Consider the following 14,220-nt stretch of genomic DNA (forward strand, 5'->3'; position numbering starts at 1 on the left):
TTTTTTTGCGGTACGTGGGCCTCTCACTGCTGTGGCCTCTCCCATTGCGGAGCACAGACTCCGGACGCGCAGGCTCAGTGGCCATGGCTCACGGGCCCAGCCGCTCCGCAGCATGTGGGATCCTCCCAGACCTGGGCACGAACCTGTGTCCCCTGCATCGGCAGGCGGACTCTCAACCACTGCGCCACCAGGGAAGCCCTGCTGACCATCTTTAGATGAACACATTCCCTCTGCCCTCTCCCAGGAATGTCTGACATGGAGGCACCCCTATGAGAAGCACCTGGAAAGCCCAGCATGGCTGCCCCTCGAGCATCACTCTTTGTGACACCTGGGGACTCCTATTTGAAACCACTGTCTGCTTTAGGACTATCCCTCCTGTTTGGAAGTCCCACACAAGCCTCTGGGTGAAGCCCAGTTTGTTTTTTTTAATAACTTTTTTAAAATTTATTTTTTTATATTATAGTAAAATATACTGTACATAACATAAATTTTACCATTTTAACCATTTTTAAGTTTACAGTTCACTGGCATTAAGTACATTCACATTGTTGTGTAACCATCACCACTGTCCATCTCCAGAACTCTTCATCTTGTAAAACTGAAACTCTTACCCATTCACTCCTTATTCCCCCCTCCGTCTGCCCTGGCAACCACTATTCTACCCTCTGATTGTATGAGTTTGACTTGATTAGATTCTACATATAAGTGAGATCTTGTAGTATTTCTCTTTCTGTCTCTGGCTTATTTTGCTTAGCATAATGTCTTCCAGGTTCATCCATGTCCATGTTGTCGCAAATGGCAGGATTTCCTTCTTTTTTAAGACTGAATAATATTTCCTTGTTGTGTATATATCACTTTTTCTTTGCCCGTTCATTCATAGACACACACTTAGGTTGTTTCCATATCTTGGCTACTGTGAATAATGCCACAGTGAACATAAGAGAGATCCAGATTTCATTTTCTTTGGATATATACCCGCAAGTGGGACTGCTAGATCGTATGGGAGATCTATTTTTAATTTGGGGGGAAACTTCTATACTGTTTTCCATAGCTGAAGCCCACTTTTGGCTGCTAGGGAAGATGTTTCGCCCTCCACCAAAAAAAATGAATTGCCTTCAGGCCACGTAGCCTGATTTTAAATCAGGTTGTCTCAGGCAAACTCTCCATATTTGGTGAAAATCTTTCTAGCCATTTCAATGTACTGGGATAACAGAGAGAAACAGAAACTTACTTTAGGAAAAAAATAAAGTGTAACCATAGACAATAAAATAATATACATGCCTATAATAAATAGAAATATACATACTGAGATAGACATCATAAGAAACGTAACCACCCCCACATTGTAAAAAATACATATATGCATAGATATAATGATATAAAGCCCATGTGTATAAAATACATATAAACAAGTACATAATAAAATACAGATAACCATATAAATAACAAACTTGATGTACATTCATACTTTTAAAGAATATGTGTGTCCACACATGTAGAATCAAAACTATATATATGAGGGCTTCCCTGGTGGCGCAGTAGTTGAGAGTCTGCCTGCCGATGCAGGGGACGCGGGTTCGTGCCCCGGTCCGGGAAGATTCCACATGCCGCGTAGTGGCTGGGCCCGTGAGCCATGGCCGCTGAGCCTGCGCATCCGGAGCCTGTGCTCCGCAACGGGAGGGGCCACAGCAGTGAGAGGCCTGCGTACCGCAAAAAGCAAACAAACAAACAAACAAAACTATATATATGAATGATAACCCTCATATATTGAGTATGTATAGTGTCCTGGGCACTGTGTTAAATGCTCTATTTGGATAATTGCATTTCACTTTTACACATACCCTATGATGTGGAAACAATTATTATCCCCATTCTACTGCAGATAAAGATCTTTGATTCCTTGTCCTCAATTCTGAAATCCAGAAGCTCTGAGAACTGTGTTTTGTTGGGTCTAACTCAGTTGGAAAAAATTGACCTGACATTCATTTGGCAGCAAAACCTTTATTTACCCCATTTCCTGTTAGTACTCACATGTTTGAAGGGGAAATATTGGTGTCCACGAGCATAGGGTATCTCACCAGACGGGGCTGTTTTACAATATACAGTGTAGGTACCACATTATCTTTCTAAATCCCGATTACTTCTGAATTCCAAGCACACCCGGCCCAAAGAATTTCAGAGAAAGAATTGTGCACCTGTGTATACAGATAATACAGATAATCAAAAGTCAGTATGTTTAGATTCTGACCAGGGAGGGAACTGGGTATTTTTCACACAGGCCCTGCTCCACCCCACATATTTCCAGCCTCAGTGCCTGCCCTGAACCCCAGAAACCCTCTTCATTTGATTTCACCACACTCTTGGTTTTCCTTCCACCTCACTGGTTGCTCCTCCTCAGTCTCCTTGGCTGGACGCTTCCTTTTCTCCCTGAACTGACCCCTTAACGTCAACAGTCCCGAGGGCTCAGCCCTCAGGCCGCGTCTCTCCTTGACCTTCACCTGCCTCCTTGGGGAGCTTGTCCAGGCACTTGGCTTACATGGCCTTTCTTGCACATTGCGAATCTATCTAGAATCTACAGAATCTGACCCAGCTGCACTGCCTACCCCCTCACCACCCGCATCTGAGCCATCACCACTTCTTGCCTGGATTATCACCGTAGCCTCCTAACTGGTCTTCCTGCCTCTGCCCTTGCACCCTTCCACCGAGCATCTTCTATTCAAAGCAGGGAGGTACCAGGCCGTGTGTACTCCACGTGGATGGTGCCCCCTGGTGTTGTGCAGTATGGAGCTCTGTTGCTACCCTATAAAGTATCTCAACACAGCAGCTAGAGTGATCTCGTAAAACTGAAAGTCAGGCCAGTGTCACTCCTCAGCACAATCCTCCCCTGGCTCCCATGTCACCCAGAGTAGAAGCCAAAGTCCCTACAAAGCCTGTTCAACCAGCCTTGGTCCCCGTACCTCTCACTTCCTCCCTGGCTCTCTTGCTCTTCCTCAAATAGATGGGTTCCCATCTCAGGGCCTTTGCGTTTGCTGTGACCTTAACCTGGAATTCTCAACCTGCACATATTCACGTGGCTTATTTTTTTACCTCCTTCAGGATTTTGCCCAAATATCACCTTCTCTCTAAGCCCTTCTTTGACCACCCAGTGCAGCACATCCTAGCTCCTCTCCCAGCTCTCTTTTTCTCCATAGCACTTATTATTATGGAACATTCCATATATTTAATGATGTTTCATGTATCAATATTTCACATATTTGTTTGTTTTCCTGCTACTGGAATGGAAGCTCAAGGGGACCAGGGCTTCTGTCTGTCTTGCTCACTGATGTATTCCCAGCTCTGAACACAGGGCCTGGTGCGTGGTAGGTGTTCAATAAATATTTGTTGAATGAATGAATGAATGAAATGAATAGTGAATGAGCACCCACTTCTTCTGCTTCACTCCCATCATAAACTAGACCCTGGTCTCCTGGGCTGGCTCTGGACTCCTGCCCAGAATCCATCAGCAGCAAACAGCTCCGCTCCCAGGAAGGATCCCTTCTGCCCACCCAAGCCTCTGGTTGCCCTTATCTATAATTATGAGGGTGCCTTGTGGCCCTTTATTCCAGCCACAGTGCCTACGTTGACAGCATAGCTATTTCGGAGTAGCTCTCCGGGATGCCTCATGGTCCTTGGGGCAGAAGAGATGGTGTGGGGGGTAGAAGGGTCTGACTCTCCAGCTGTGCTCCTTGACCTGGACGGTGCCCAGGGCTCAAAGTTAAAATCTGGGAAATCAGTGCCCAGCTGGGGTAATTTTGGTCCATAAACCCCCTTTCTTTATTCCTGCCTGGCTGTGCAGCCCACTTTCTATCTGGACCACTAGCCCGTATCCCCTCCCCCTGAGGGTCAGACCCCCAGGCACGATGCCCTCCTACCCGCTATTGAGTGTGGTTTTTAAAAAACAGGTAAATAGCATGAAGGAGCTGTACCTGCTAATGGAGGAAGAGGAATTAAATGCCCAGCATTCTGATAACAAGACCTGCACAGGGGACAGCTGGACCCAAAACACGGTGCGTTCTCAGCCCATTTCCAGTCCTGTCCTGTCCATTTGTTCCTTTGTCTGTTTAGTGATCACATCTTACTGCTTTCTGACCCCAGTCCTACACCAGGCACCGGAGCAGCAGAGGGTTATTGCTTGGTCACTTGCCCCAGATGCTCAGTGCTATGGGGTATGTAAGTCACCCCAGGGCAGTGACAGAGGGTCAGATGATGGACTGTGGGGTCTCAGGTGAGAGAGCAGTTAATTCTGTTTGGAGTATAGAGGATGGTATTACAGAGAAGGGGTCATAGGTGGTGGGTTTCAAAGGATGAATAGGAGCTTGCCTAATAGAGAATAGGGAAAAGGCCATTCTGTACCAAGAGAACTGTATATACAGAGATGTGGCAAGGTATTCTGAGTCTGGCTGCAGCTTGGGATGTGCATAGTCGGGGTAAGGACATCAGGCTAGAGTGAGTTGTATGAAGAAGGGCCTTATGGCCTAGGATCAGGAACCATCAAATCAAGCCACGGGGTAGTATAGAGCAGTAGGGTCAGGCTCCCAGGGGCACCCACAGTAAGCTGGGTTACAGGTGGGAAACAGGTCATGGGCCCAGGAGAGAAGACTGGGCCCAAGTCGGGCAGTCAGGGAGCTTCTGTGGTTCAGACTCCCCATCTGGCCTACAGTGGGTCAGAGAAGGCAGATCTTGGGCAAGGAGGAAGACAGAGGCCTAGATGCTGCAGAGCCTCAGAGAAGGCAGGCCCAGCTCAGATTTAGGTTGAATAATTGCTGCAACTACAGAATTTTGTGTTTTTGTGAGACTGGGGCGTGTGTCAGTCTAAGAGGTGGCCAGGGCTGGGCTTGTTATGCCTGTTTTATGGGGAGATGACCCGAAGAGGTCGTGGGACTTGCCTGAGGCCTGGTAGAGTCCCAGGCTGGACTCTGGATGAGTTCCCAGCCCAGCCTCTCCTCCTTGCCGCTCCGAAAGCTCCTGACCCAGGCCTTGCCCCCATCTGCAGCCCAATGAGTACATCAAGACACTGGCCGACATGAAGGTGACGCTGAAGGAGCTATGCTGGCTGCTTCGGGATGAGCGCCGTGGTCTGACTGAGCTTCAGCAACAGTTTGCCAAGGCCAAGGCCACCTGGGAGACAGAGCGGGCAGAGCTCAAGAGCCATACTGCCCTGGTGAGTCTCCCACCTGTCAGGGACATCCCCCTCCTTGTTCCCCTCTCTGAGAAGGCCTCAGCTGTCAGACTGGGGAGGAGGATGCCCAAGCCATGCTCCTAGAAGCATAGGAACCCCTTCACTTACCTTGTGGCCCAGAGAGGGCAAGACACTTGCCTAGAGTCACACAGCAAGGGTACCAGAAACAGTGGGAACTAAAGGTCCCTGGGCTAGGGAAGGCAGGTGAGGGACTTGCAAAGGAGCCATGGGGACATCACAGGCGCCTCCGCCGCACCATGAGCTCACAGGTGAGGCTGGAACACTTAAATGCCTGTCTGCACCTGGTGACATCCTTCATCCTCACACCCAGACTTCTGCTGCCTGCTGTCCTCATAAGGATCCCCTTAAGCCCCTGCTACCTGACTCTGTTTTGCTCCCTCCACCCAAACTGGAGAACTCCCCTCCCTACAACTCAGATGATCAAAGGAGCCTTAACCAGGAGTCCTGGCTATTTGGTCTTTGCTGTGTGCCTGGAGGCAAGGTACTGCCCCCCACTCTGGCCTGAGAAGTGAGGGGATGGGCTTCCTCCCGCTCAGAAAGAATGTTCTCACCACCCCAACCCCTACCCCACTCCAGAACTCTGCGGGGCCCAGCTTCCTCCCCGCTGCCCCTGCTGCAGTCTGCCTTCCCAGGTATCACGGGCCCCTCAGAGGTGGGTACCCTGATTATCTTTGTTGGGCAAGTGACAAAACAGGCACAGAGGAGTTAAGCTTCTATCCCAAGGTCACCCAGCTAGTCAGTGGCAGACCTGACCCTCAGTCCCCAAACCTCTGCCCTGCTGGCTCCTCATGGCCGTCATCCCACCTTCTTCCCAGTTCTCAGACTTCTGGCTTCCTGGTGCCACGTTCTCTCTCCCAACCCTCCCTGCTGATCTCACAGCTCCCGCCCCACCTGCACCTTCCACAGTGTCCCCTGCTCCCACTGCCCCCCCAACCCCAGGCGTTCCAGGTGTCCCTCCCACCATGGGAATCTGACCACAGCTTGGGGGTGTGGGGTACATCGATTCTATAGATTGCACGTTTCCCTCCTGCCCCTCAAGATTTGGGCCAAGACAGCCATCACGCTCAGGTGATTCCTGCCCACATTGTTTATGTGACTGTGCATGTCCCCCACTAACCGTAAACCCTGGTAAACATGGGTAAGTGTTGATGAAATATCATGAGAAGCAATAACTAGGAAGCTCTGCCATTCTGTAGCTATGTGACCAGGGACAAATAACCTCTGTGAACCTCTTCCTCCTCTGTAAAGTATCGACAATGGTGGTTACCTTGCTGAGTTTTCTTGAGGGCACAGCAAATGCCTGAAAAGCCCTTAGCACAGAGCTTGGTGAGTAGAAACTGTGCCACACAAGCCTTGACTGTGAGGAAAGTTTAGTTCTAACTGAGGAGGTCAGTGGAGGTTCCTGGATGAGGGGTCCTCTGAGGAGAGCACCCTCCCCCTGCCCCCTGCTGGTGCCCAGGGAGGGACGAGGGAGGGCAGAGAGGAGGGTCCTCCTGGTGCCAGCCACCCAGGTTGCTCTTCTTTCCGCAGATGGAGCTGAAGGCTGGGAAGGGGGCTGGAGATCGGATAGGGCCCGACTGGAAGGCAGCCCTGCAGAGGGAACGGGAGGAACAGCAGCACCTCCTGGCTGAGTCCTACAGTGCAGTCATGGAGCTGACACGGCAGCTGCAGATCAGTGAGCACAACTGGGGCCAGGAGAAGCTGCAGCTGGTGGAGCGGCTTCAGGGTGAGAAGCAGCAGGTGGAGCAGCAGGTAAAGGAGCTGCAGAATCGCCTGAGCCAGGTGAGGTCTGTCCCAGCCCAAGATGGCTTAAGCCACAAGGGGGCAGTTGCTATAGGCACAGACCGGGGGAAGACTCCTTCAGGTAGAGATGGATCTGTATGCTCAGAGACTGCAGTAGGGACCAGGTCTTCCTCTCTGCCAGTCTCACAGGCTTGCTTTCCTCTGTGTTTTATTCTGAAGCAAGCTGTTCTCAAATATGGCCTCTGTTAGTGTTGTATTCATATCCTCACAGCTTAGCAGTTTCAATGGAAAGAGAGTTTTCCTTTTCCACAAGGCTCTGATGTGCCAGGTATGAGTCACGTGTCCACACCTAGAACCTGCCAAAACCTCGGAACCAAGAGGTTTCCCATGAAAATTAGAGTCCTCAGACCACAAGGGGGAAATAGGAAAAACAATCATTGACCATTACAACCCCACTACAGTTAACATGCACCTATCTTATCAAGCTGCTATGCTCCACTGTGACTTTTTCCTTTGTTTATTTTTTATTGCAATTGTATAAGTCAGGACTTCATCTTTATATAAGACTCAAATATTACAAAAGCATACTCCAACCCACTCCCTCCCTTTCTTGCTGTTTAAATTGATATTCAGGGCTTCCCTGGTGGCACAGTGGTTGAGAATCTGCCTGCTAATGCAGGGGACACGGGTTCGAGCCCTGGTCTGGGAAGATCCCACATGCCGCAGAGCAACTAGGCCCGTGAGCCACAACTACTGAGCCTGCGCGTCTGGAGCCTGTGCTCCTCAACAAGAGAGACCGCGATAGTGAGAGGCCCGCGCACTGCGATGAAGAGTGGCCCCCGCTTGCCACAACTAGAGAAAGCCCTCGCACAGAAATGAAGACCCAACACAGACAAAAATAAATAAATTAATTAATTAAATAAATAAAAGCCAAGCATTTGAAGCCCTTTAAAAAAAAAAAGAGCTTCCCTGGTGGCTCAGTGGTTGAGTCCTCCTGCCAATGCAGGGGACACGGGTTCGTGCCCCGGTCTGGGAAGATCCCACATGCCGCGGAGCGGCTAGGCCCGTGAGCCATGGCCACTGAGCCCGCGCGTCCGGAGCCTGTGCTCCACAACGGGAGAGGCCACAACAGTGAGAGGCCCGTGTACCGCAAAAAAAAAAAAAAAAAAAAAAAAAAAATTTACATTCAGAGATTTTTTTTAAATCATTAATTGAATCCTAATATGCATATTATTTACACTTTGCCTCTTTCATAGAGAGCTGTTCATGACAGAATGCAGAGGCCACTCTCATTCAGTTTAATTGCTGCTTAGCATACCTAGGTGGAGATACCACTTTGATGTCATTCAGCTGCTGATGTAGCTGTTGCAGGCGTCTAGTGTGAATTAACATGGTAATAACAACTATTACCGTGCTTGATATAATGACACTTATAAAGATGCCTGTAAGTGGTTGGTTTCATGATCATTTGTCAAACCCACTCCGTTGGTTCAGAGCTGCTGCCCACTGGGAAGGTGGCTCTGAGTCCATGATCTGGGTCATCTGGGCTGCAGAGTGGAGCCTGGGGAATGGCCCTGCACAGAATAGGGCCCTGCTCACCATCTTTGCCTGCACATGACTATCTTCTTTACTCTTGCCTAGCTGCAGAAGGCTGCTGACCCTTGGGTCCTGAAGCACTCGGATTTGGAGAAGCAGGACAACAGCTGGAAAGAGGTGAGTGGGGTGGCAGGCGGCCCATGTGCTGTGCTCCTGGCTACACTGGAAAGTCTCTCACTTTTGGGGAATGTGACAAGGAGGATGCTAATCCTGTCCCACAAGTCACACACCCTCACCCCCTTGGGCTTCTCAGTCCTGAGGTCTCTACTTCATGGTTCCAGCCTTGAGACCTGTAAAGAGCCCCCTGTTAGCTCCATCCTTCCATGCCTGGGACAAAGGCTAGGTGTTTCTCTGTGTTTCAGTTGTGGCTTTCTCAAAAGCAGAGCCTCCAAAGAGCTGTGTGATCCTGGGCAAGTCACTCTTCCTCTCTGGGCCCCAGTTGCCTCATTGGTAAAATGAGAATCACATTCTCTGCCTTAGCCCAGCCCTGGTTGTGGAGATCAGTCAGTGAAGTTTGCTTCTAAGCCTCAGGTACACTGTCCATATAGCCACACACTGAGTAACCAAGGAGTGAACATATGGGCCCTTGCTCATGATAGCCTGAGGAAGCAATAAAAGCCAATTCTGGGGAACTGAAGCAGGAGAGGATTTCATTAGGGGCTCAAAAGGGCTGGTGATGCAGGGTCAGAAAACTGGTGCAGGTCTCTGAACCAGGGTGGGGCAAACCCCAAGCAGGACCTCAGGTTACTGCTTTCTCCTTCAGCTGAGCAGCGACTACTGGGTGCTACATTCAGAATACATTCTAAATAGAGTCTCTTTCCTTGGGTTCCCTCTTGGACCACTGATTGGCCATGCCTGCATCACATACCTATGTGTGTGTGGAGAGGGGGTAGGTGCACTGTAGCCAGAAACTGACCAATGAGCATTCTAGATCAGTGCTGACATCACTCCTGCTCTACAAGAGGAGACTCATGCGTGGGGCTCGGGGCCAGCTCCCACACTGACCCCCTGTTACCTTCCCTCTGTGTGCTAGTGGCCAGACTGACCCTTTCCTGTCTCTCTTCTATGGCAGACACACAGTGAGAAGATCCACAACAAGGAGGCTGTTTCTGAAGCTGAGCTTGGGGGAACCGGCTTAAAGAGGTGCTAGCAGCCCCTCCCCATGCTCCACTCTGCAGCCCCTCCCCATGCTCTGCCCCCCAGCCCCACCCTGCAGGCTGCCCTGCCCCTTTGCCTCTCTTCTCTTCCTCTGCCCAGCACACCCACCACTGCACCTCAGCTGAATTGGGAGAACACTGGGATATGGTTTCTAAAGATTTTTTTTTTTTTGATGTGGACCATTTTTTTAGTCTTTATTGAATTTGTTACAATAGTGCTTTTTGTTACAATAGTGTTACAATAGTGCTTCCGTTTTATGTTTTGGTTTTTTGGCCCCGAGGCATGTGGGATCTTAGCTCCTCCACCAGGGATTGAACCCACACCCCCTGCATTGGAAGGTGAAGTCTTAACCACTGGACCACCAGGGAAGTCCCCTGGGATATGGTTTTTATGGAACCCAGGCCACTTAGGAGCTGGGAAAGTTTGGGTGATGGCAATTGTAGCCTGTGCTTTTTTTGATTCTGGGTGTGGAAAACTGGGGCCCCAGAATATCCTAGCTGGGAAAGAAACTGTTTAGCTCCTCTTGGGGTTCTTCCTGTCTCTGGAGTTGGGAGAGTCCAGCTGGACATCTATTCCTGGGACTAGTGAGCAGCATCCTCTGGGCCCAGCCCTGTGCTATAGCCAGGAAAACCCCTAGGGCTATCAGGACCGTGTCTCCACCATTAGGAAACCATTATGAAAAGATTCAGAGTAACAGAACCTCCCAGGGGCCGTGCGAGTAGCGTGAAGCCAGGTGGGCCCCGGGATAGGGGGGTGGCTCTGGAGTGGTAGTGTGGGATTTGAATTCCAGCACTGTCATTTCTAGCTCTGTGCCCTTGGGCTATACTTCCCATTTCTACCTACTGGGATAATAGGAACTGCCCCCTAGAGTTGTCGGAGGACTGAATGGCCTGACGTGTGCAATGTTGTCACGTAGGCCTGGCACTTACAGTCATCAGGCAGCACACGTGCCAGGTCTGGGCTGGAGATTAAATGGCGTCCTAGATTGGGTTCCCTCAAAAGTAAACCTTGAGGCAAGGATTTAAGTGCAAATGGTATATTTGGGAGGGGATTCCAGGAAAAGCCTGGAAGTGAGACAGGGTAGGGAAGGCACCATAAAGGAGGTGTTATCAACCAGGATACACGTGGGCAACTGGATCAGCTTCACAGCATCTCTGGGAGCCAGAGCTGAACATTAGTTCTCCCACCTGGGGGACAGGGAGGCTGGTACCAAGCCACCAAACCCCACTCATTGTTTGTTGAGGGCTGTGTCTAGGGCCATAAACTGTGTGAATGTCTAGCTTCCTGTGGGTGGAGGCCAAGTGTGCTCCTGCAGACAGAAAAAAGCCCTCCGGTGGAGAATGGCAGGTGCTCAGAGATGCAGTGTTGCGTGTGTAGGTGTGAGTGTGGAGGGGATGAGGGGCAGGGCACCTACAGCGTCTTCCGCAAGAGGTGAGCAGGACCGTCATGGTCCGTCTCCCCACTGCCCCACCGCCCCCTGCCCGCGAAGTACACGGACCAGGGAGGAAGGCCAGAGTACCTGCTCCGCATGAGGAATCTTCCACTAACTCTGCCCTTTCTCCTCTGCTCTTCCCAGGACCAAATCTGTTTCCTCCATGTCAGAGTTTGAAAGTCTGCTGGACTGTTCCCCCTACCTCGCAGGGGAAGCCGCCCGGGGCAAGAAGCTGCCCAACAGCCCTGCCTTTGCTTTTGTGGGCCCCCAGCCAGTGGACCCGGAGAAGGCTGCCCCGGAGCAGCCAGGGCTCTCTCCACGTGACTGCAACCGCCTGGGTGCCCTGGGCTGCCAGGAGCCGGCAGGGAGGCAGATGCAGCGCAGCTACACGGCTCCGGACAAGACGGGCATCCGCGTCTACTACAGCCCCCCGGTGGCCCGGCGCCTGGGCGTCCCCGTGGTCCATGACAGGGAGGGCAAGATCATCATCGAGCCCGGCTTCCTCTTCACCACAGCCAAGCCCAAAGAGTCCGCCGAGGAGGACGGGCTGGCGGATAGCTCCTACAGCCGCTGGCTCTGCAACTTTTCCCGGCAGCGCCTGGATGGGGGCTCTGGGGGCGGCCCCTCGGCGGCCGGGCCCGGCTTCCCAGCGGCCCTGCACGACTTTGAGATGTCGGGCAACATGAGCGATGACATGAAGGAGATCACCAACTGCGTGCGCCAGGCCATGCGCTCGGGCTCGCTGGAGCGGAAGGTGAAGAGCACGTCCAGCCAGACGGTGGGCCTGGCCAGCGTGGGCACGCAGACCATCCGCACGGTCAGCGTGGGCCTGCAGACCGACCCGCCCCGCAGCAGCCTGCACGGCAAGAGCTGGTCGCCCCGCAGCTCCTCGCTGGTGTCCGTGCGCAGCAAGCAGATCTCTTCCTCCCTGGACAAGGTGCACTCGCGCATCGAGCGGCCGTGCTGCTCGCCCAAGTATGGCTCGCCCAAGCTCCAGAGGCGGTCCGTGTCCAAGCTGGACGGGGCCAAGGACCGCAGCCTGTGGAACCTGCACCAGGGCAAGCAGAACGGCTCGGCCTGGGCCCGCTCCACCACCACGCGGGACAGCCCCGTGCTGAGGAACATCAACGATGGGCTGTCCAGCCTATTCAGCGTGGTGGAACACTCGGGGAGCACCGAGTCCGTCTGGAAACTGGGCGTGTCCGAGGCCCGGGCCAAGCCCGAGCCTCCCAAATACGGCATCGTGCAGGAGTTCTTCCGCAACGTGTGTGGCCGGGCGCCAAGCCCCACGTCCGTACCCGGGGAGGAGGGCGCCAAGAAGCTGGAGCCCATCTCCCCGGCCAGCTACCACCAGCCAGAGGGCATGGCCAGGATCCTGAACAAGAAGGCAGCCAAGTCAGGCGGCAGCGAGGAGGCCAGGCTTTCCATGCTCCCCCAGATGGGGAAGGATGGGGTCCCTCGTGATGGAGATGGAGCCACGATCCTTCCCAATGAGGTAGGTGGGTGGGGTCTGCCCTTTTTCTTGGGAGGTGAGATTGGCTTATAAGGTCCCACTCTTGGTTTTCAAACTCAGGCATGTGCTTTGTGTATTTCAAAAGGTCCTTGTGCTGCTCTGGGTTGGGGGTTGGAGGGCCCCAGACCTGGGACAGCAGACCTGATGGACACACAGTCTGAATACAAGAGACTGGTGAGCATGGTGGCATACCCACCTGCTTTGCCACCACACCCCAGAGACTACCAGGATCCCCTCCAGGGAAGAGGCATGCTCACTGCCCTCCTGCTACCCAGTGGTGTGCGGGAGCCAGCTCCTTTGGTTCATGAGAGCTAATCGTGTACATCTCTGTGTTTAGTGATGTCACCTTAGTACCTTGCGATCGGCCACCAGGGGAGGATTTACTCCTTGAAAATTAGAAATGCTGCAAATCAGGGCTTCTCCTCTTACTCCTGGGAAACTAGTCATTAAACATGTACCAGCACACCACTGCCCTCACCAAGACTCTATCCCTAAGTGCTTCCATTTTCTCTGGGACTGTTTTGCTGCTCACCCCACTCCTGATACCAATTTCAGATTTAGTTAGGGATTATGTGCATGTTAGTAAAACGATGCATGTAAGTTAGCTTTGCAGAAAGGAAAATTGCAGAGGACCTCATGGAACCCAAGGGCAGGGACCCAAAGACCCCAGTGGCTGCTCTGTCTCCCTCTCCTCTCTCTTGAGCTTCATTTTCTCTGATGTCCTCTTCCTCCCTTTGTCTCTGTTGTATTTGAATATGGTCCAGGTGGGCTCTGCCTACTCTGCTTTTATAACATCTTCCAGTTCCAGCACCTAAGGGAGACTGTCTCAAATCCCTCTGTCCCCATTCCACATTTCAGGAAGAAACTGACTAGTGTAACTTGAGTCCAGTGTAACCCCTTGGTCCAGTCAGCTGTGGTCAGGGGTGGTATCACGGTCTGCAGTGCACGGAGTGAAGGAGGGTTGTAGGTGGGGGCACAGAGAGGTGGCATGGGCTGGGATTGACCCATGTGATTTGTACGTATTGTATGTTTAGCTGGTTTCTAGTTTTTCCCTATTATACGTAATGCTGTGGTGAACATCTTGACACAGAAGCATTTTTCCATATTGCAGATTATTTCCTTAAGTTTGAGTTGCAGAAATGGGATTCCAGAATAAAAGACTGTAAATTGGTAAAGGTATTTGATAAGTGTTGCTAAATTGTCTTTCCAAAGACTTTGTTTAATTTCTAGAACCCCCAGGAGTGTATGGTGAGTGCCTTACCCCCCTATACTCTCTGGCTGCATTTAAAAAAAAAAAAAAACTTTTAAATATTCATTCCTCTTTTTTTAACTTAAGAAAACCCTTTTTGAGGTTAATATACTTACTGAGCATATTGTAAGAATATGGCTTATTGAATTCTCACAAACTGAACACACCCATTGTATTAGAGTTCTCCAGAGAAACAAAACCAATAGGCTTTGTGGTTATGTGTGTGTGTGGAGAGACAGAGAGAGAGAGAGAGAGAGAGAGAGAGAGAGAGAGAGAGAGAGGGGAGAGAG

The 14,220-nt window shown here is 51.5% G+C and overlaps 1 protein-coding gene across 2 annotated transcripts in view; it reads left to right on the forward strand.

Moving 5' to 3' along the window:
* The window catches only part of MTCL2 (microtubule crosslinking factor 2), a 74,837-nt gene that overhangs the window by 50,279 nt on the left and 10,338 nt on the right, over window positions 1–14,220 (forward strand). The window contains exons 9-14 of one of the 2 annotated variants that reach the window (XM_007447734.1): window positions 3,942–4,046; window positions 5,033–5,200; window positions 6,770–7,021; window positions 8,624–8,695; window positions 9,651–9,721; window positions 11,313–12,663. In XM_007447734.1, coding sequence (XP_007447796.1) covers window positions 3,942–4,046; window positions 5,033–5,200; window positions 6,770–7,021; window positions 8,624–8,695; window positions 9,651–9,721; window positions 11,313–12,663 — 2,019 coding nt within the window. The remainder of the gene's footprint in view (window positions 1–3,941; window positions 4,047–5,032; window positions 5,201–6,769; window positions 7,022–8,623; window positions 8,696–9,650; window positions 9,722–11,312; window positions 12,664–14,220) is intronic. The other variant, XM_007447735.1, reaches the window with a different exon arrangement.

This window comes from Lipotes vexillifer, unplaced genomic scaffold (genome assembly GCF_000442215.2).
Source record: "Lipotes vexillifer unplaced genomic scaffold, Lipotes_vexillifer_v1.1 scaffold397, whole genome shotgun sequence".
NCBI lineage: Eukaryota > Metazoa > Chordata > Mammalia > Artiodactyla > Lipotidae > Lipotes > Lipotes vexillifer.